We start from the raw sequence: 23530 nt of genomic DNA, 5'->3' as shown, positions 1-23530 counted from the left end.
ATTAGATCAGGACAGCAAAAAAATGACCACCATGAAAAGGAAGCTGGCACTTGTTAAGTGGAAGTCAAGATTTCCCTTCACGTGTTCTTTTTTTCTGGTATAAGCATCCAGTTCTTTCACTTTTCCTCAGAGAACATGAACTATTAACATAGCTACATCTAAGTATGGAAGAGTCATCTTAAACGGCAACTTCATTAAGTGACATTAGTATATAATTTACAGCAATTGATTCTTACTCAATAATTCATAAACATTTGAGTACATAATCATATATTTGAAAAATTTAGAGATACCTGTATATTCAATGTAATTCCAGGAGATAGTTCTTCAGGAAATGTTAAAGAAAATGTTTCTCTACCGGAGAGGCCCAAGGAATCTGCATTTTCTCCTGGAAGGAACTGAAGTGGAACTATGCCAATTCCAATCAAATGATCTTTGTGTATTTTTTCATAACTTTCGGCCAAAACAGCTTTCACACCCTGTAATAAATGTGCATTTTATTCCCTCTAATCACTTCTGAAAGTTATTTATTGAGCATTTAAAGGGGGCAAAAATCTACTTTGGCCTTTGTCTAAATACTTTTAGTCTAATACCTCATACTGAATCAATATTTTATCAAAGTATTTACAGAACCTTTTTACAGATTATTTTTCTGAATTTTTACGGAGCTCTCTAAATTATTCTGATCCCTTTCTGCTGCTCTAGGGTTAAGTACTGCTGCTGCCTACCACATCATAAGAGCTCTATAAATGGGCTGGCTCCTTTGACTCCAAAGTAGGGCTCAGAAGGATTTCTATTTAAACATGGCAGATCTAACACGTTTTCAACACTCTTGAAATGCCACTAAAATAAAGGAATAAAGAAGGTATATGGGGCCAGGTGCAGTGGCTTATATGCTTATAATCCCAGTACTTTGGAGGCTGAGGCAGAAGGATTATTTGAGGCCAGGAGTTTGAGACCAGCCTGGGCAATATAGTGAGACCCTGTTTCTACAAAAAAAATAAAAAATAAAACAAAAAAAGTAACAAGAATAGGCTGGATGCAGTGGCTCACACCTGTAATGCCAGCACTATGGGAGGCCGAGGTGGGCAGATCACTTGAGGCCAGGAGTTTGAGACCAGCCTGGCCAACATGGCAAAACTCCATCTCTATCTAAAAACAGAAAAATTAGCTGGGCATGGTGGTGCACACCTGTAATCTCAGCTACTATGGAGGCTGAGGCTGGAGAATCACTTGAGGTTGTAAGTGGAGGCTGCAGGGAGCTGAGATCATGCCACTGCATTCCAGCCTGGGCAACAGAGTGAGACCCTATCTCCAAAAAATATAAATAAGTAACAACAATAATGAAGAGGGTAAAAGCCCATAGCAACAAAGGGAATAGGATGAGAGAATTCTATAAATATTTAGAAAACAGAGATAGGTAACTGATTTAGAAGACAATGTTGAAACCACAGAATGATAAAATGAAATTAGAGGGTGATACCAGTAAGGTCTGAGTTAATGTGCAACACAAGACCCAGGAAAAGGATTGAGATTCAGAGGCATGAGGTTCTCAGAATACTCGTGGATACGGGTTACAAGGCCATACAAAGCAGTCAGATCCAGCTCAATCCCCACTCCACAAGGGTAGAGGTTTATTCTCTGGAAAAAATGAGCCAAAGCCTCTAGACTTGTGTTTTTCAACTTTTTTCTCCACTGTCTACCTAAGGAGTCTTTTAATACTTTTTTCCCCTGAATTGTGTCTTCCTGTTCACCTCCCTTCTCTCCAAAATTTTAGTACCACTAAGATGCCGTGTATCTTTTAATGTACTCTTATTTATCTGTACTTTATGTGCAAAAAGTAGAATTTTTTTTTTTACCACCTGAGAACCAATTTTTGTTCTTTTTTACTCATTTTTACTCATTTTTTACAAATTTTTACTAATTTTTTATTATAGCAGAAATAAGGAAGAGAATACATTCTCTAAACTGACAAACACTGGGTGCAGGGGCTTGAGAATACCAGATTGAAAACAGGGGACTAAGTAGATGTCTACATACTGAACGAGTCTCTTTCCTTCAAGAAACTGGATGGCCTCAAAGAAAATACAGATAATGACATATAGAATCTCTTAATGAAAAAGGTAGCTTATCACCCAGTCACCTATAGTAAGGCCCAGTAACTGACAAAACCCAGCCCCCATCCACAGCTTGTAATCAGTTTTTTAATGTCTAACAAATGGAGGGCCAAGCATCACCTGCCATATGAGGAAAGCTTCCAACAACAAAAACAAACACACTAAAACAATTTCCAGAATAAAAATAACCTATACCTATCATTAATACTCATAATAATACTTATAATTAGTATCTTAGAAGGATGAGATTTTGGTTTATTCCCATAGCCCCTCAGAGTATTTACATTTTAAAGGAGATATTAAAGATTAAAATAAGAATGAGGCCTGCATGATATCTGTGTTTCAGCCAGACTTTTTACAGCTACAATTGTAAAGTGAAGCATTTGTGAATATGAAATGGCAAAAAGCACATGTCACATGACTATTCCCCCCAGCAGATGGCCTATTTGCTCTGCAACAAGGAAACAGTCTCAGGAGAAATGTCCTCCTGGCAGACAGCCAGGCACCACAATCTCCTATTTAGGGGGAAAAAAGGTGAAACTTGGCCCACTACTTCTGAGTCTTTTACCCATTGATGGGGCAAATAGGAGAAAATTAAATCAAAAGGAGGCAAGTAAAATTAACAGTGGGGGCCGGGCACATGGCTCAAGCCTGTAATCCCAGCACCTTGGGAGGCCACAGCGGGAGGATCACTCGAGCCCAGGAGTTCAAGATCAGCCTGAGCAAAATAGGGAGATCCGATCTCTACAAATAATACAAAAATTGGCCAGGTGTGGTAACTCATGGCGTAGTCCCAGCTACTTCGGAGGCTGAGGCAGGAGAACTAATTGCACCTGGGAGATCATGGCTGCAGTGAGCAGTGATTGTGCCACTGCACTCCAGTCTGGGTGACAAGGACACGGTCTCAAAACCAAAAAACCAAAAAAATATGATCAATAGGTATAAATAATTATAAAACAATAGTTTAAAACAGAATTTCCTTTCCCTCTATTATACCGACTTCTTCACATAAGACTGATGTAGGTTTAACCAAACTCAGAGTATTAAAATGATACTAACTAGATGAGTACAAAATATTACCAAAGATCACTGAAACAAACAAACAAACAAAACCCTCTATACCTGTAAGGTTCAAATAACGATAAAAAATCCAACTAAACTTTGACAGGATGTTACTGACAAAAGGGAACATTTAAAACTCTTTGAAGCTTAAGATGATAAATTTTAAGATTCAATACCAGTAAATACGGTCCTTTGGCAGCCCAGTCTCTGGAGTTTCCTGAACCATATTTCTTTCCTGCTAAAATAATCAGTGGGATACCTTCTTTCTGGTACAGCTCTGCAGCCTCAAATACATCTAGCTGTAGATTAAAACAAACACAAAAATCTTTAATACAAATTTTGATCCAGTTATAAATTGTCTAAATACTTTGTGTGCATCCTCACCGTCTGTCCTGATGGAAAATGAATTGTTTTAGGAGCTGGTTTTCCAATAAACTTATTAAAAAGCTTGATATTTGCAAAAGTGCCTCTCGTCATTACAGCATCATTACCTCTTCGAGCTCCGTAAGAGTTGAATTCACGAGGGGTAAGGCTACAAGAAAGTAATGAAAGTCAGTTTTCATTACATGTGGAAAATAATCATATACTACTGAGTTGTAAGACCTATTGAAAATTTTTTTTATCACAGAAAATTTCAAACACAAACAAAACCATGAATGTCCATGCGCCTATCACCAAGCTGTAACTTAATGGACTCTTGGTTTCTTCTACAGTCAACCCCCATTAGATTATTTTGAAGCAAAACTGAGATATATTTTAACAGCATACTTTTCAGTACATTTCACTAAAAGATGTAGACTCTTAAAAAAAAATCTTTACACCAAAAAAAATCACAATAATTTCTTAACATCAGATAGTCAATATTCAAATGTCACTGATTATTTCCAAGCTACTTTAAGTTGGTTTGTTCAAATCAGGATCCGAATGCAGTTCATAAATGTGTTCAGTTGATCTCAAGTGTTTTAATCTACAGTTGACCTTTAAACATGAATTTGAGTTGTGTGGGTCCACTTATACATCGATTTTTTTCAACCAAATGCTGACAGAAAATATATTATTCACAGGATGCAGAAAACTGCAAATACGACTTTTCATATATGTGGCTTCTGCAGGGCTAACTGTAGGAATTCAGTACGTGTGGATTTGGGTATACATGGGTGGTACTGGAACCAATCCCACATCTATACTGAGGAATGACAATATATGTTCCCTCTCCTTCCTCCTGCTTGTGCTCTATCTGATGAAATAAAGTTACTTGTATAGTCTTCTGTACCCACATTGTGTTGACTGCATCTCCATGGATCATTTAACATGTTCTTCTGCCTTATGTTCTTGTAAATCACATGTCAGATCCAGTGGTTTGATAAGATTTGGGTTTTTAATTTTTGGCAACAATGCTTCATAGGTCATATGTACTTCTATTAGGAGGCACAAGACAGCCAACTGTCTTTTCCTGGAATGTTACCAGTGATTGCTCATTGTGGTCTAGATTGCTTATTAGAGACTGTAAAATAGTGATACTGTAATTCACCCTTTCCTTCTTCATTTTTTAGGTACAAAAGTTCTATAAAGAAAAACTTCCCAGCAGGCATGGTGGCTCATGCCTGCAATACCAGCACTTTGGGAGGCCAAAGTGGGAGGAATGCTTGAGCCCATGTGTTGGAGACCAGCCTGTGCAACAAAGGGAGAGCTCATCTCTACAAAAAATTTAAAAATTATCCAGGCATGACGGTGTGAGCCTGTAGTCCCAAGCTACTCAGGAGGGTGAGACAGGAAGAGTGCTTGAGCCCAGGAGTTCCAGGCAGCAGAGGGCCAACTGCCACTGCTTTTCAGCCCAGGGAAGAGTGAGACCCTGTCTCTAAAAACAAACAAAATGACAAACTTCCCTTCATCAATGATTTGGTTATGCTGAAATACATTCCATACATGAAAGGCTGGTTAAAGAATTGATTATTTACCAGTTTTCAAGCTAATGAGCTGGTCCTGGCCCTGAGACCTTTAGACAGAAGCCTGATGGTCTCTGACAACTCCCTTGTTTTTGGTAATCTTGGTAATTTTTGGTAAAATCGTGTACATTTTCCAGTCCCAGATCTGGAATCAATAATTTCTCCATGAAGCACTGGTTCATTATATTGGGAAATAGTATTTAGAAATCATAATCTGGGTGCTAGGGGTATTGCTACTGGATTAGTGACTATATATAACTTTTTAGGGAAAAATAACTGAACATAAGTATCTCAACAATCAACAACTGACTTTTATCAGCCTCTGATTTGGTCTTTTATGCAAAGGCAACAATACTCTAAATTTGTGCATTTAAATTCTTCAGGATGGGAGTGGTAGGAGGTTTGAGTGTCTTTATTTTTAGAAAATTCTAATTGATGAGCACTACTGGATTAAATATGCTAAGAAATACATATCAGAAGAAATAATAATTACAAAAATTGTACATTTGAGAGAAGTGTTGACCTTTTTTTTGGAAGTATGTCACAATTATGATGAAGGTGGAAATCACAACCAAAAAAATATTTACAGGAAAGAAAACATTTCTCACCACTTTATAATAAAAGCTATGCAATATTATCACACGTCAAGACAAGCTATATTGACATTTTGGCTGGGCACGATGGCTCATGCCTGTAATCCCAGCAATTTGGGAGGCCGATGTGGGCGTATCACTCGGTCAGGAGTTTGAGAGCAGCCTGGCCAACATGGTGAAACCCCATCTCTACTAAAAATACAAAAACTTGCTGGGCATAGTGCTGCGTGCCTGTAATCCCAGCTAGTTGGGAGGCTGAGGCAGGAGAATTGCTTGCACCAGGGATGCAGAGGTGGCAGTGAGCTGAGATTGCACCACTGCACTCCAGCCTGGGTGACAGAGTGAGGCTGTCTAAAAATAAATAAATAAATAAATAAATTTCAATGAAAAAGCTTGTCATTTTAATTACTCAAGCATCAAAACAAGCATCCAATAAGCTAATCAGGTAGCAGTACTACAAATTCTGCTTTTAGCAAAACTTTGTCTCTATTGTCAAAACAGTCCTTTGATAACAGGGCAACTCTACATGATTAATCATGTAGAAATGAAATAAAATCTTACCAGTTTTAAATTTATATCTCCAATATAAATGGCCTTTACGTTTATTGTTCCTATAAAATTTTAGGCTCATGAAGCAGATATTCATTGTCTTTTGATTTGTACATATCATTCCCAGCCTCACACATGTATATTTTATAGCCCATGAAATACACATTTAAATTCCTTACTCCAATAAGGGGAAGTTGGTTTTAACCAAATGAGCAGGCTTCATTTGGTAGGTAAAACCAAGCTGACTTTTCAATAAAGTAGCACTGAAAAAGAAAAGTCTTATTTCCAATCAGCTATTTAGACTATAAGGGCTCAATTTAAAATTGCAATTTCATTTTCTAAAGTCACAAGCAAAGACAAGTACAGAAGGTACCCCCCCACCCCGCCACTCTCCATTCTTGCTTAAGACAAACACATTGGGAGTCAGATACCTACGATAGCACGTATTTACTGGAAAAAACGAACATGACCAATAGAAGCCTCTTAATCAGTAAGAAACAAGAAAAGACAAAAACACTCTAAAGCCATGTACACATACCCTCTGTTTGTCAAATACTTAGCGGCAGCACTATTCCTAGCGATACTTCCTGCAGGTGATATATGATCTGTTGTGACAGAGTCTCCCAAATATAATAAGACATGGGCATTTTCAATAGCCTGGAGTGCAACTGGCTCTTTGGTCTAGAAGGTAAAAGTTCAAGGCATTTAACTCTTTACAAGACTTCTTAGTTTATAACAATCTTTAAAAGATCAAATAGTAAGACAGTACTTACAAGTTTATCAAAAAATGAAGGGCATCTGATATAAGTAGACTTTAAGTCCCATGGAAACAAAACTGAATCCGGTGCCTCTAAGGAATTCCACCGTTTATTCCCCATCTGTGAACACAGTTTTGGTTGATGAACCAAAGCAAAGATAAAAGGACTCAGAAAAAGAGGCGCATGAAAATGATCAAGGGAATAAAATAGTACTTAGGTTACAACGACAACAAAAATAGGCCTTATCCATTTGGAAAGAAAATTAAGAGTGTATTCTTTTCTTTTTTTAAAATTTAAAATTTTAATTTTTGCCCAGGCTGGTCTTAAACTCCTGAGCTCAAGCGATACGTGCGCCTTGGCCTCCCAGAGGGTTGGGATTATAGGTGTTAGCCACCATGCCCAGCCAAAACAGTGTGTTCTAAAAAATCATGATGTTTTTGGACAGAATGATTAAAAATTTGCTCCTCAAATTCTAGCACACTAGATCTTCAGGAACACTCCAAGGGGCAAGTTTCAATATAAACTGAACATAAAGACTTCACAGAGTCCAAAAAAGTTAAAGAATTTAGAAAGATTTCTGTGTTGCTACGGAGAGATTAAGCATGTATGAGGTATGCTGTTAATGTCTAAGAATGTTATAATGGAGAAAAACCTCTGCTTTTTCAATGTATTTGCTCCACATCAAAGCCTTCAAACTACAGCCAAAAATCTCACCATTTCTTAGGCCAGGCACAGTGGCTCGCGCCTGTAATCCCAACACTTTGGGAGGCTGAGGTGGGCGGATCACTTGAGTCCAGGAGTTTGAGACCAGTCTGATCATTTTTTATTATTTTACAAACAATAAAAAATTAGCTGGGCCTGGTGGCGAGTGCCTGTGGCCCCAGCTACTCGGGAGGCTGAGGAGCAGGATTGCTTGAGTCCAGGAGGTTAAGGCTGCAGTGAGCTGCTTCAGGCCACTGCACTCCGGCCTGGGTGACAGAGTGGGGCGCCATCTCCCAAAAAACACCAAAAAATAAATAATAAAAAATAATAAATATTGCATAATTTATCCAATTATTCTCTTTACAGCTTATTTGCCTCTCCCCAGGAGAATTTTGTGTTTTGTTCAATGATGCATTCTAAACACCTAATCAATTCTTTCTTTTCCCCCTCAACTTTTATTTTAACTTCTGGGGTACCTATGCAGGATGTGCAGGTTTGTTACATAGGTAAATGTGTGCCATGGTGGTTTGCTGCACGGATCATCCAATTAACACTAATGAATTCTGATACTCTAACACATGTTCTTTTTTTTTTTGAGGCAGAGTTGCACTCTTGTTGCTCAGGCTGGAGTGCAGTGGTGCGATCTCGGATCACCGCAACCTCCGCCTCCTGGGTTCAAGCAATTGTCCTGCCTCAGCCTCCTGAGTAGCTGGGACTACAGGCATGCGCCACCAAGCCTGGCTATTTGTTTTGTATTTTTAGTAGAGATGGGGTTTCTCCATGTTGGTCAGGCTGGTCTTGAGTTCCGGACCTCACGTGATCAACCTGCCTCGGCCTCCCAAAGTGCTGGGATTACAGGAATGAGCCACTGTGCCCAGCCGCCATCTTCTTTTTAACTACAGATTCCAGATACAAACTTACTATTACACATTAAAAACTGTATTCAAAATAATGTAATTTTAATTTTTATTCTGTTCAGAAGATATATGAAATAAAAGAACACTGCAAATTGATCAAACTATTTAAGAAACACATAAGACTCTTACTTCTATTTTATCTTTTAATGCTTTAAACATGGATAGTATAACATGTTCTTCCTCTACTCGATGAACTTCTTCTCGACTAGGCCAAATATCATGCAGGTAAATGTTCTTGCCGGTGGGGTCAGTACCTGGTTAAAATTTTTGAACATGATACTCAGTAAAAAAAATAACTCTCTGAAAATGTTCATACCTTTTCAAAGATATATCATGGAAATCAAGTAAATGATTCAACAGGGTGCTTCAGGCTTAAGCGGCTGGAAGAACTAATTACCTGCACATTTTATTTTCTTCACATAAACACAGAAATTAACAACTATACATTATCATACGTCTTCCTGAAATAATTCAAAGAATAGATGGTCTAAGAAACATTTCAAAAATATAACGACTTCTACTGGGAAAAGTATGTGTAGGTATACATATACATAAAGGAAAAGATACCTAAAGGTTCTGTCTGGAAATCTATATTCACTGTGCCTGCTATGGCATAAGCTACCACTAAGGGTGGAGAGGCAAGATAATTGGCACGAACACAATCACAAAGACGACCTTCAAAATTTTTGTTTCCAGATAAAATTCCACAGGTAACCAAATCACCCTGAAAAAAACACAAACACACAAACAAATAAATTCAATTCTAGAGATGGTACAAATTTGGATAATCATATATAAGCAATCTTAAATATTAAAGTCTGAGGGCGAGATTAACCAAAAAACATATTACTAATTTTTAAATATAGAACTATCCATCTTGCAAATAAACTAAGTCAATTCCTTGTATTATGAAGGAATTATTTCAAGGATCTACAAATGATTCTTTGAATCATTTAAAGATTCACAGGTTACTATTGCCAAGAGATGCAGAGTTTACAGAAATATAAACACATCAATATATATTTTCTATAATTTAATAACAAAACATAGTTAAGAAAATCATTTAGATGTCTTGCCAATCCACACATTTTACCTGTTTTACTGCATTTAAAACTGCGTCTGATAAGGGCGCTGTATTTCCCACACAAGTTGAACATCCATAGCCAACGATTTCAAATCTACATTTCAAAAAAAAAAAAAATGACTGAATAGCACATCACAACATTTATAGAGAAAGGACAAGTCTTATCTTGTATTTCTATCACTACAATAAGATTACTTAAAAGACTATACATGACACATGGATTAACCTTCATCAATATATTTACTTCAGAAGATTCTGAGCAATCAAGTCTAATTCTCAGGCATGCTATTTGAACCAGTTCACTGCAGCCTTAACCTCCTGGGCTCAAGCAATCCTGCTCCTCGGCCTCCTGAGTAGCTGGGGCCACAGGCACTCACCACCAGGCCCAGCTAATTTTTTTATTTTTTGTAAAATAAAAAATAAAAATGCTCAGGCTGGTCTCAAAGGTGAATGCAAACCTTTGAAGAGCCTTAATAGCACTTATCACTGTACAGGAGAATTCCCCCAAATACAACTTGCTAGGAATATAACATGACCTTTTAAAATAATTGATACTGTACTTCCATCAAAGAGTTTAAAATGTAAAGAGGACCTGGCTATAATAACCTGACCAAAGGTCCCAAAAGAGGCATTGTAATTGGGCACTCTGATAGGAGTAATCTCTCAATTATCAACCAGTTAAACCCAAGAAGAGTCTCTGACAATAAATCCAAGATAATATAACTAAAAGATTACAGGCACAGTCCTCTAAATTACTTTCGGATGCTAGTCTAAAAGCAAAAAAATCTAAAATTTATCAGTTTTGCAAAAGAATTGATGACTCATATGTTCCAAAATACACACTGAAAATATAACTAGGCTGGGTGTGGTGGCTCAGGCCTGTAATCCCAACACTTTCGGGGGCCAAGACGAGTAGATCACTTGAGGCAACGAGTTTGAGACGAGCCTGGTCAACACGGTGAAACTCTGTCTCTGCTAAAAACATAAAAATTAGCTGGGTGTGGTGGTGCACACCTGCGGTCCCAGCTACTCAGGAGGCTGAGATAGGAAGACTGCTTGAGCCTAGGAGGTCGAGGCTGCAATGAGCTGTGACTGCACCACTGCACTCCAGTGTGGGCAATAGAGCAAGACACTGTCTCAAAACCAAAAAATTCCCACACAACTAGCATCAATTGTTTTGGATTACATAAAAAACGTAGGTTACATTTTTTTTTTCTTTTTGAGATGGAGTCTCGCTCTGTCACCCAGGCTGGAGTACAGCAGCACGATCTGGGCTCACTGCAACCTCCGCTTCCTGGGTTAAAGCAATTCTTCTGCCTCAGCCTCCTGAGTAGCTGGGACTACGGGCGTGCATCACCATGCCTGGCTAATTTTGGTATTTTTTGTGGAGTAGGGGTTTCACCATATTGGCCAGGCTGGTCTCAGACTCCTGGCCTCACGATTTGCCTGCCTCGGCCTCCCCAAGTGCTGGGATTACAGGCGTGAGCCACTGCGCCCAGCCCAAAAAACAAAGTTACTATATCCAAAGTTCAGGGGCAATTTTATAAAGTTTTTATAAAACTTATGTATTATAGACCCAATAACCTCATAAATCTAAAATTAAGACAATTTTCAGTTAATAAATGCAAACTGTTAAGATTTCTTTCTTTTTTGAACTGACCTACACAACTCACAGAAATTGTGCATACTTGGCATCGTCTCTTACACTGTAAACTGTTATTTGGTTGTACTTGTTTGTCTTGTCTTTCCAACTAAGTATCTTGAAGCTAAGACCACATCTCCTACTTCTGTGTATCCAACCTGGTGCTTTGCTCATTTGATATGCCCAATAAGTGTTTCCTGAGTGATAAGGCGTCAAAAATTGTATGGTAATGGCAAGGTAGCAAGTAAAACTAAAGCATATTTTTTCTATCTTCTCTTTGTATATGAAAGGCACAAACAAGCAGCTTCAATACCTACTGAACACCAGTATCAATATGAAGAGCGATAGCTGTCACTTACCCAAGCTTACTGAGATATGGTAATACTCCACTTGAACTGAGGTAATGTGTAACCATCCCACTGCCTGGAGATAAACTTGTTCTTATATAAGGTTTAACACGCAGACCAGCTTCAACAGCCTTTTTAGCCAAAAGACCTGCACAGCCAACAAACAATGATTTATTATGGCAATGTTTCTTTCCCTCTCTCACTCATATTAAAGTAAAAAGTGAGAAGTAATTTATTTAACAGATTAAAGTATGAATTCATAAACTTATTGTCATTATTTTGTCCAATTTATTCTACTGATTTGCTTCATTTACAACAAATTTAAAATTACAGCCTTTATTTTGAAAATTATTAAGATACAGGCTGACATCATTCACACAAATGTAAACAAAAGATGCACATATATAAGTACATGTTAACAAAACCATTTTTTTCTCTTCTTTTTTCTAAAGCGAACTATTTTAAAGTCACAATTAAAATAAGCTAAGGGCAATGTAACACATTATACATGATTTTATACAACTAAGGAATTGTTCCAATGGGCATACAAATTAATTTCATTTACAATCCTTGCCAAGACAATGATCTTTTACTACTTTTATAACTTTTAATGAAATCTACCACACTGTTATGGTTAACTTCTAGATAATCAAGAAATACCTGCTAATTAACTATAGTTCTAAATTAACAAGAGAAGCAGACACAACCTTTATAGTAAACAGTAAATTTACCTTCGGTATAATAAAAACAACATAAATCAAACTCAGGCTCCTTAACACCTAACTAAAATACTAGAAAGTCTCTCAATATCAAATGTAGACACTCATGCATCATCCAAGAAACAGAAAGTTACAATAACAGAAAAGCTAACAATAATTAAGGAAAAAGAAAAAGTATGGCCATAAACCACAACCCACCTGCAGCAAGCATAACAGATGGATTGCAATTATTGGTACAACTGATAACTGCAGCAATGACCACTGATCCATGAGACAGCTTATATTCACTTCCTTCATAATGAATGGAGACAATATCCTTCTGTTTTTCAGCTGCAATTTGGAAGCCTTTAAATCCAACCTACACAAATTTCCACAAAAATATAACATAAATATTCTGGGTATGTACAGAATAAAAGACCGGCAGAAAACATAGCAGACACCGGACATTTGGTGATTTAACATTAAAAAATCCTTTTTGTGAGTGATGCTAAATGCCCGTAACATTCAGTAGTTGTAATTCAGCTGAAGCATAAATCTGCATAGGCACGATAGGAGTCTGGTGATGTTCACAAGCAAAACTTTTATCTCCTAAGCGAGTCCAGCCTACCATCCAGAATCCAGATCTTATTTGGCTTTGTTGTTCTTAATCATCCCTGTTTATAGTAATTCTCAAGAGATGGCACAGATTTTTTTCTTTTAAAATGACCCCGAAGATTTCTTCCAAAGGGATCCTATGTGTGTGAGTGTAGCACAGCTGAAACAAGATTGGCTATGAGTTGCTAATTATTGAAGCTAATTGACAGGTACATGGCAATTCAGTGGACTATTTTGTTTTTGTACAAGTTTAACACTTTCTGAACAAAAAGTCAAGAAATCATAAAAAGGCTCTGAAAGGAAAGCCAAGTACTAGAGATCTCAGAATAGAGAAAGTGACAAGACTAAAACTGTGATTCTCAGACAGAAAATACAAACCCCCAAAAACCAGAGACCACTTGCTATTCGGTCACATTTACCAAATTTTATGACAGTAGGCCAGGTGCAGTGGCTCATGGCTATAATCCCAGCATTTTGGGAGGCTGACGTGGGCAGATCACATGAGGTCAGGAGTTGAAGACCAGTCTGGCCAACATGGTGAAACCCTGTCTCTACTAAAAATACAAAAGTTACCCAGGAATGATGGTGGACTCCTGTAATTCCAACTACTTTGGGGGCTGAGGCAGGAGAATCGCTTGAGCCCGGGACGGGGAGGTTGCAGTGAGCCGAGATTGTGCCACTGCACTCCAGCTTGGGCAACAAAGTGAGACCCTGTCTCAAAAAAAAAAAAAAAAAAAAGTTTCTGTGATGATGTAACTATTTAATTATCTATGCTGTTCATCAATACAAGACCCATATGTATTCAGCATTTAAAAACGAGACCACTGTGACTAAGAAACTCAATTTTAAATTGTATATAATTTTAATTTAAATAGACACAATCAATCTCTGATCCTCACAATGGAACTGAGAACAAGCTTACCAAATGACTGACTTGCATATTAGACAAAAGGAAAACAAGGGGGCTGCTGGTGTGTGCCATAATATATAAAACATAGCAGTGAATTGAGTTTATGGGTCACCTTGTTGGTTCTTTACTACTTAGCACAAAGCGGGTTGAAAAACACAGATAACAATAAAGTAACCTACCTTTTCATTTAAGCAAGCCTGGAAATCGCTTTTCATATCTGTCACAGCAACTCTATCCTGAGGTCTTTTTGGACCACTAACAGATGGAACTATTGAATTCAGATTAATCTGGATCACCTAAGTAATGAGAAAGAGAAAAAACAAGGAATTAGAATTCCTTACAACAGATTCCAATTGAAGCATTACTTTCTAAAGCAGAGTAAGTATATGCAATTTATTTTAATAGTATAATACACCCTCAACCCCAAGAAATCAAGATTTTAAAACAAGCACATTTAAATGTATGAAACACGAAAATTTGCTAAAATCAAGACTAGTAGATCAGTATGCAATTAAACTACCACAACACCAATTGTACTGCATATACAAAATCTGGGGCTGGGCGCGGTGGCTCACACCTGTAATCCCAGCACTCTGGGAGGCTGAGGTGGGCGGGTCACGAGGTCAGGAGATCAAGACCATCCTGGCTAACACGGTGAAACCCCGTCTCTACTAAAAAATACAAAAAATTAGCCAGGCGTGGTGGTGGGCGCCTGTAGTCCCAGATACTCGGGAGGCTGAGGTAGGGGAATGGCGTGAACCCAGGAGGCAGAGCTTGCAGTGAGCCAAGATCACGCCACTGCACTCCAGCCTGGGCAATACAGCGAGACTCCGTCTCAAAAAAAAAAATCTGGTTTCCCAAGTATTTTTTCCCACAAAGATAAACACTGTCTTAACAGATGTCCAATGATAAAATAGATGCCTGTGCCAGCTGTCAACTTATTGCCTCTGGGCTCCAAATTCACCCTCCTTTGCCCGCTCTGTGATCACAGAGGTAAACGGTTAGTAAACATTTCTCCTTTGTCAGCACACATGATGTGAAGACTGGTCACTAGAGGGTGCTGAAGGGACACAGCAGAGAAAGAGTTCTTTTTCCTGTTCCAGAGGGTTTCACTGGCCAGCCTGCTGCAACCCAGGCTTTTATTCCTTGGTTAAGAAATGTATTTTTTGTTAAAAATCCCACTTCCCAACTAGATTTCTATTTATTTCTTCTGGTATTTCTATCGTTTCCTTCATGCATTTTATGTGAATATAACCATCTTGAAACTTTTCATCATGGCTTTCAACATTATTTTATATCCCTGTTTATTCTGACTGATCCAACTACTTACACTTTATGTATTTATTTATTATTATTATCATTTTTATTGAGAAAGGGTCTCACTCTGTTGCTCAGGCTGGAGCGCAGTGGCACAGTCAGGACTAAATGCAGCCTCAACCTCCTGGGCTCAAGTGATCCTCCCGCCTTAGCCCCACAAGTAGCTGGGACTACAGGCATGTGCCACCACGCCCGGCTAAGTGAATTTTAGTAGAGGTGAGGTCTCACTATGTTGCCCAGGCTGGTCCTGAGCTGAAGCAATCCTCCCACCTCAGCCTCCCAAAGTGCTGGGATCACACGCATGAATAACCACACCTGGCTTACTTATACTTTCATTTAATGGATTCAGGCGATCCTAGTCTTTGCCCATAAATATTCATTTAAGCAGTTTCTCTTGAAATCAACATCCTAATGATTTTAGTTTTATTTCTTTATACAGTCAGGTTTGTTTCTGTTTTTTTCTTAAGAAACAGGGTCTTGGGCCGGGCGCCGTGGTTCATCTCTGTATCCCAGCAACTTGGGAGGCTGAGGTGGGTGGATCACTTGAGGTCAAGAGTTTGAGACCATCCTGGCCAACATGGTGAAACCCCGTCTCTACTAAAAATACAAAAAATAGGCCGGGTGCGGTGGCTCACGCCTGTAATCCCTGCACTTTGGGAGGCCGAGGCAGGTGGATCATGAGGTCAGGAGATCGAGACCATCCTGGCTAACATGGTGAAACCCCGTCTCTACTAAAAATACAAACAATAGGCCAGGCGCGGTGGCTCACGCCTTTAATCCCTGCACTTTGGGAGGCCGAGGCAGGAGAATGGTATGAACCTGGGAGGCAGAGCTTGCAGTGAGCCGAGATCGTGCCACTGCACTCCAGCCTGGGTGACAGAGCGAGATTGTCTCAAAAAAAAAAAAAAAAAAAAAAAAAAAAAAAAAAAAAAAGCTGGGCATCATGGTGCATGCCTGTAATCCTAGCTACTCGGGAGGCTGAGGCAGGAGAATCACTTCAACCCAGGAAGTGGAGGTTGCAGTGAGCCGTGATCACGCCACTGCACTCCAGCATGGGTGGGTCTTGCTATCGCTCAAGGCTGGAGTGCATTGACTCGATCGTAGCTCACTGCAGCTTCAAACTCATGGGCTCGGGCCATCCATCCCCTTTCTCTAGGGACAGGGCCTTGCTTAATGATGCTGGTCTTGAACTTCTGGCCTTAAGTAATCCTCTTGCCTTGGCCTTCCAAAGGGTTGTAATTACAGGCATAAGCCACCACACCTGGTCTGCTGGGAAATTTTTTTTTTTTTTTTGAGACAGAGTCTCGCTCTGTTGCCCAGGCTGGAGTACACTGGTGCGATCTCAGCTCACTGCAACCTCTGTCTCCCAGGTTCAAGCGATTCTCCTGCCTCAGCCTCCTGAGTAGCTGGGACTACAGGCGCGTGCCACTACACCCAGCTAATTTTTTGTATTTTTAGTAGAAATGGGGTTTCACCGTGTTAGCCAGGATGGTCTGGACCTCCTGACCTCATGATCCGCCCGTCTCGGCCTGCCAGAGTGCGGGCCTCCCAACGTGCTGGGATTACAGGCGTGAGCCACCACACCCAGCCAGATTTTTTTTTTTTTTTTTTTTTTAAGACAGTCTCACTCTGTTGCCCAGGCTGAAATGCAGTGGTGTCATCTCAGCTCACTGCAACCTCCACCTTCTGGGTTCAAGTGATTCTTGTGCCTCAGCCTCCTGAGTAGCTGGGATTACAGGCCCCCAACCACCACACCTGGCTAATTTTTTTTTTTTTTTTTTTTGTATTTTTAGTAGAGATGGGGTTTCACCATGTTGGCTAGGCTGGCCGTGAACTCCTGACCTCAGGAGGTGATCTGCCTGCCTCAGCCTTCCAAAGTGCTGGGATTACAGGCGTGAGCCACCACACCTGGCCAAGGGTTTTTAACATGCATATTTATTTCTTTTTATTATACCACCAAAGTTTTCCCATTGTTCTTATTCTTTCCATTTATGTATTTTAAAAAATGTGAACAAGGAAAAAAATGGACGAAGCACTAGATCTAATAAACAGAGGTGAAAATGATTGGAAAATGATCAGAAGTAAAAAGATCTGCCCAAAGTAGCACACAAATTCAATTTCTATGGGTCCTATATGTATTCATTTATTCACCTAACATGTTTACTGAATATCTACTATGTGCCAGCATTGTTCTAGGAGCTGGGGATACAATACCAAACCAAAGTTGCTGTCCTCACGGAGTTTAATGAACAGTTAACCAAAACTGTAAAACCATGTTGTTAGAAATCCTTGATGCACTCCTAGAAAATGAATTTTATTAAAATTAAGGCTTCCCTGGAAGTGAATTCCGCCTATTTTGATATAAATTTCCAACAGATTTTTTTTTTTTTTTTTAGACAGGGTCTCACTCTGTTGCCTAGGCTAGAGTGCAGTGGCACGACCACAGCTCACTGCAGCCTTGACCTCCTGGGCTCAAGCCATCATCCCTACTCAGCCTCCTGAGCATCTGGAACCACGGGAGCATGCCACTACTCCTGGCTAATTTCAGATAAGTATTTACTTGGATTGTAAAATATCTTTAAAACTAACATGTAAGACTGCATAATAGTGTATATCTTTAATAGCGGAATTTTGCAAAATACACAAGTAAACCAGATACAGATAACATCAAAACTGATTATTCTGAAGGGAGATATTACTCTTATCATAAAGTAAAAATAAATTAGAGCAAAGAATTAAGAGTCACTATTATTTTAAACACTAAAAAATTGGACTTCATAGGCTGGGCTTGGTGGTTCACACCTGTAATCCCAGCAATTTGAGAGGCCAAGGCAGGAGGAATTGCTTGAGGCCAGGAGTTTAAGACCAGCCTAGGCAACACGGCAAAATCCTCTCTCTACCAAAAAAAAAAAAAAAACCCAAAAACCACAACTAGACTTCATAAAATATTACAAAATTCACTATAATAAAACTCTATGTAAAATTAATGAATAAAAGCACTGGGCTACAATAACATTACTTAAATAATAATAATAATAATAATAATAATGATAGCTACCCCCTCAGCCAGGTCCAGCGGCTCATGCCTGTAATCCCCGCACTCTGGGAGGCCAAGACTAGAGAATCCCCTGAAACCAGATGTTTGAGACCAGCCTGGGCAGTAAAATGAGACCCTGCCCAGAGTCCAAAAAATAATAATATTAAAAAAATAGTAATATTAAAACAAAACAGGGGTTAAACATGGTGGTGGCTCATGTCTGTAATCCCAGCAAGGTGGGAGCTTGAGCCCAGAGGCTGAGGCTACAGTGAACCATGATTGTGCCACTGCACTCTAGTGTGGTGAGAGAGCCGGACTGGGTCTCAAAAAGCAAAACAAAAAGCTACCCTTTATTGAGCATTTACTATGTGTCTAGAACTATTCTATGAATTTGTTTTTAATATCTAAGAATCCTTAGAGGTAGATATTATTGTCGTATCTAAGAGATGAGAAAACTGAGGCAGAAAGGCTAAATTCCCCAAGGTTATACAGCTAACATGTCTTAGAGCTGGGATTCAAACCCAGGTGGTCAGGTGCTCCAGAATTTATTATTTTTTTCCTTTTTGACACAAGTCTCACTCTGTTACCTAGTCTGGAGTGCGGTGGCACAATCTCAGCTCACTGCAACTTCCGCCCCACAGGCTCAAGTGATCCTCCCACCTCAGCCTCCCAGGTACCTGGGACCACAGGCACAAGCCATACCCAGCTAATGTTTGTATTTTTTTGCAGTGACAGGGTTTTACCATATTGCCCAGGCTGGTCTCAAACTCTTGAAGTCAAACCATCAACCCACCCCAACCTTTCAAAGCACTGGGATTACATCACAGTTTACACTCTTTACTCGTAGGTGGGTTATTCTGCATATACCTGGGAGTATTCAGGTTCTCCTGAAGAATTCTGGTCATTTCGAAACAATTTCACAGCTTTAAGGTATGTTTCCATTGATTCGAGTTTGGCTTTGCTAAAACCTAAAACGAAGACGAACAAAACAACAACAAAATGCAGTGAGAAATTTATTTACTTATTATTTTTTTCAGACAGGGTTTCACTTTGTTGCCCAGGCTGGAGTGCAGCACTGCAATCACAACTCACTGCAACCTTGACCTCCCGAGCTCAAGCAATCCTCCCATGTCAGCCTCCTAAGTAGCACCCCACCGTGCCTGGTTAAATTTTTTTTTTTTTTACAAATGTTTTGTACAGATGGGGGGGGAGGGGTCTTGTTTTTTTTTTGAATAGGGTGGTTTTGAACTCCCAGCCTCAAGAGATCCTCCTGCCTTGGCCTCCCAAAGTGCTGGAATTACGGGTATGAGCCACCACACCCCACCAATAAATTTATTATTTTTAGAAATAGGGTCTCACTGTGTCACCCAGGCTGGAGTACAGTGGTGCCATCATAGCCCACTGCAGCTTTGAACTCCTGGGTTCAAGTGATTCTCCCGCCTTAGCCTCTCAAGTAGCTAGGACTACAAGTCTGTACTGCCACACCTGGCTAATTTTTTATTTTCTTGTACAGATGAGGGTCTTGCTATGTTGCCCAAGCTAGTCTTATAACTCCTGGACTCATGTGATCCCCCCACCTCAGCCTCCCAAAGTGCTAGGATCATAGGTGTAAGCCACTGAGTCTGGCCTCAGTAAGGAATTTTGAAATCTTTGGGGGTAAGGATACTGAATTCCAGTGATGAACAAGAAACAAATACTATTTACATATTCATTTACATTTCTCTTTCTCCTAACCCTTGAGAATCTACCACGTGAGCAAGCCCAGACTACACGGAGAAACCACATGAGGCTGTTTTGCCTGACAGACTTACCTAAGTCCTCAGCTGACAGCTCATAATTTGCTGTTAGACATGCAAGCAGAACAAGCCTTCAGGATGTTCCAGGCCCTGCCTTTCAAATCTTGCAGTTGAGGTTCAAGACATGAAACAGAGATGAGCTGTCCCCACTGTGTCCTGTCTGAATTACTGACCCCACTGAAACCATGAGCTAGTAATTAATGCTTGTGCAAGCCACTAAATTTTAGGATAATTTGTTACACAGGATCACTAAAACCTTAACTCAAGATTAATATGCAAGAAATGAGGCACTTCTAACCATTTCTACTTTGAATGTTCTACTAACTCAAATGCAGAAGTTTTGCATTTAGGGGAATCATTCCCTCCACAATTCTATATAACCATTCATCAATTTTGCTGTCTGATTAACTAACATAATAATCTGCCCACACACTGAAGAATACTAGAATATATCCTCCAAATACATATCTATGCTTAGAAATGAGTAACTCAGCAATGATTACTTCATTAAAGAGATTAAAAAGAGATCTTACTTTTTAAATAGCAGACTTATGAAATATCAACATATCTTGTTTTGTAGGTACTTCCTATTTTAATCTAAACAGTCAATAGAAGAGTGGCCAAAATTCCTAGTTAATCAGGTTACAAAAAGATTTGGAACCTGTGTTCCTAATGTTTTTTGCGAAATTTTGCACTTCTTCTTCTTTAGATAGAAGACTGGTTCCCAAACCCATGTATGATAGCTCCTCTACTCTTGGTTGTAGAAAGGGACTGCTGTGAATATGTTTAAGGCTGACTTCCATTAAATTGCAACCTCTGACCCCTAAGTAGAGGTGGAGGTATCCATCATTATGGGGCAACAGTCAAGTCCGGATCAATGGTTTGAATAATTCCTTTAAATTGCTTTCAATGGGTCACAGGGAACTAGGTTTGAGGACACAACACTCTTTTAAGACATCTGATGTTTGCTTGAAAGTTGTTGTTTCAACATAATGTAATTTTGTGAACAGTAAATAACATGTATAAGGTAGTAATTTATAAAACATTATCAAACACATTGGAAATGTAACATGTTTATTCTAATGATCTTTTATCTTCTTACCTGTATGTTCTAAATGTTTTAATGTCACATTGTCAACAGGGAAAAAGCTGAGGATAGCACCATATTCCGGACACATGTTTGCTATTGTAGTTCGATCAACTATAGATAATTGTGAAACTCCACTTCCAAAAAACTCAACAAACTTTCCAGCCACTCCTACTTGCCTGAGGTGCTATATAAGGGATACACAGAAACACATACAAAATTGCAAAGATAAGATTAGCAAGGATTGCCTGAAAACTATAAAATATAATTTTTAACCAATACTAGTGATGAAAGAATGAGATCCTTCATTGTCCTTATGAATCAACTCATTCTGGTTTTGGGAGTATTTTAAGATAAGAAGTAAAGAGAAGACTGGTCCAATGTCACTGTTAATCAGGGTAGAAAGGGGCCTGAAAGCTCAAGGTGGCTATAACTAACATTTTCATGTCTTTGAAATCAGGGTACAGCAACTCAATAGTGTGTCTGTTTAGCTGGCAGCCCTTTTTCTTTCTTTCTTTTAGAAACAGGGTCTCACTCTGTTGCCCAGGCTGGAGCGCAGTGGTGTGATCACAGCTCACTGGAGTTTCCAACACCTTGGCTCTAGCAATTCTCCCACCTTAGCCTCCTGAGTAGCTGGAACTACAGACATGTGCCACCACACCCAGCTAATTTTTAATTTTTTTTTGTAGAGACAGGGTCTTACAATGTTGACCAGGCTGGTCTTGAACTCCTGGCCTCAAGTGATGCTTCTGCCTTGGCATCCCAAACTGCTGGGATTACAGGTGTGAGCCACTGCGCACAGCCCCTTATTCTTTCTTAGCAGTGCATAAAACAGTGGTGTTTGCTAACCACTGATGGCATCTTAGACTTAAATACTAATAGACTGATGAAACTGTATATTTAAGTAAAAAATTATATACTGGCTATAAACATTTTTCAAATTATAACTACTGGCCCAAATGTTTACAGCATCTTTAATCACAGGCAAATCTCACTTTGGTAGAATTTGTTAACATGTGGTTTCAAACTTAATTCCTTCTAAAATTATTTTTCTTGGTTATTATACTATCAAGTAACCCAACCAGTTGTCTTTTCTAAATTGTAAAATGTTCTCAGATTGGTATAGGAAGAGTGACTAAGGAGGTGACTAAGAATGAAACTATCCTCGATCTATGAATAATATTAAGCCCTAACATTTTATAAGTGCCAGGGACCACTTAACCCAAACCCTTTTTTATAGATACAGAAACTCAAACCCTAAGTGTAAAGATGTTTCCTCATTTATGGTTACATTTTTTAGGATGAAAGAAACACAGATTAGATATTACAAACCAAATGCTGCTCTCATAAAAAAAAAACATAGAGTATTACTCCTGTAAGGATCACAAATGGAACAGGATCTCAAAAAAGAAGTAATAATATATTCAATAAATGTAAACATATAATAGATTAATTTTTTAACAATAAACTGTCAAAAAACGCACAGTAATATTGCCAGGAAAAAACGGCTAGAGAAGGCTAAAAAGCAGCATTAATTTTCAGGATGTCTAAAGTAAAGAATTGATTTCTGTAAAAACATAATGGGATATTCCTTTTCCTTTAGGAATAATCCTGCAATTCCCAATTTACTACTTGATCTTTTGGTACCATACACTGAATCAATAATTTCTCTAAGATGCCAAATTCTTTTCTAATTAGGGAAGAAGGATCAATACCAAATGCTGAGAGGGAGGCATTATCATTTCCTTACGCTGGAGTATCCAGAAAGCCTTCATAACAATAATCTAACCAAAAATGCTGAGATTGATACTCCTGAAAGCCTTCGTACCAATAATCTAACCAAAAATGCTGAATTGGGATCCAAATTGGAGTTATATGTGGAACATTTCCCAGGTACATTCATTTAACAAAATAGAACTTAATCATTAAAATAAAGTTAGTAAAAGCCAGCTATTTAGGAAGAAGAGTTACAAATTATTGTTCACTAGGAAATCCGTGAGCCTGTGTATTAATATGCTTAAACAGCTCAGTGTATGTATTGAAGTTCTGAAGCTAGTATTTTAAAAATTCAGAGAAAAGGTTTTTACATAATAATCCAGAGAAATGTTAAAAGGGCAACAGAAAAATGATATATCACATTTCTACAGTCCATGTTTTTGAAAGCACTACTTAGTAGAGCAACAGTTTCTAATGGGCAAATAATTTAATTAAAGAAGATACAATCAACTTTTGCTAAACATTTTTTAAAAATTCACATAGAAAAGAGAAAAAAATAATGTAGTCAACAAGTGTTTATTAAGGCAACAAGGCACTAATAAGGCATAATGGTTAAGACAATGGACTCAAGAATCTG

At 38.8% G+C, this 23530-nt stretch overlaps 1 protein-coding gene across 2 annotated transcripts in view; it reads right to left on the bottom strand.

Moving 5' to 3' along the window:
- The window catches only part of IREB2 (iron responsive element binding protein 2), a 62964-nt gene that overhangs the window by 3826 nt on the left and 35608 nt on the right, over positions 1–23530 (bottom strand). For both annotated transcript variants that reach the window (XM_003275462.3, XM_030814873.1), the window contains exons 9-21: positions 21193–21364; positions 19162–19262; positions 14120–14236; positions 12635–12794; positions 11730–11865; positions 9738–9822; positions 9212–9368; positions 8774–8898; positions 7041–7145; positions 6806–6948; positions 3564–3711; positions 3356–3478; positions 294–479 (exon numbers count right to left, since the gene is read on the bottom strand). In XM_003275462.3, the coding sequence (XP_003275510.1) occupies positions 294–479; positions 3356–3478; positions 3564–3711; positions 6806–6948; positions 7041–7145; positions 8774–8898; positions 9212–9368; positions 9738–9822; positions 11730–11865; positions 12635–12794; positions 14120–14236; positions 19162–19262; positions 21193–21364 (1758 nt within the window). The remainder of the gene's footprint in view (positions 1–293; positions 480–3355; positions 3479–3563; positions 3712–6805; positions 6949–7040; positions 7146–8773; positions 8899–9211; positions 9369–9737; positions 9823–11729; positions 11866–12634; positions 12795–14119; positions 14237–19161; positions 19263–21192; positions 21365–23530) is intronic.

The sequence above is a fragment of the Nomascus leucogenys genome, chromosome 6, assembly GCF_006542625.1.
Source record: "Nomascus leucogenys isolate Asia chromosome 6, Asia_NLE_v1, whole genome shotgun sequence".
In the NCBI taxonomy this organism is placed as follows: Eukaryota; Metazoa; Chordata; class Mammalia; order Primates; family Hylobatidae; genus Nomascus; species Nomascus leucogenys.
Note: the sequence above shows the minus strand (reverse complement) of the source record. Positions and strands in the feature narration are given on the sequence as shown.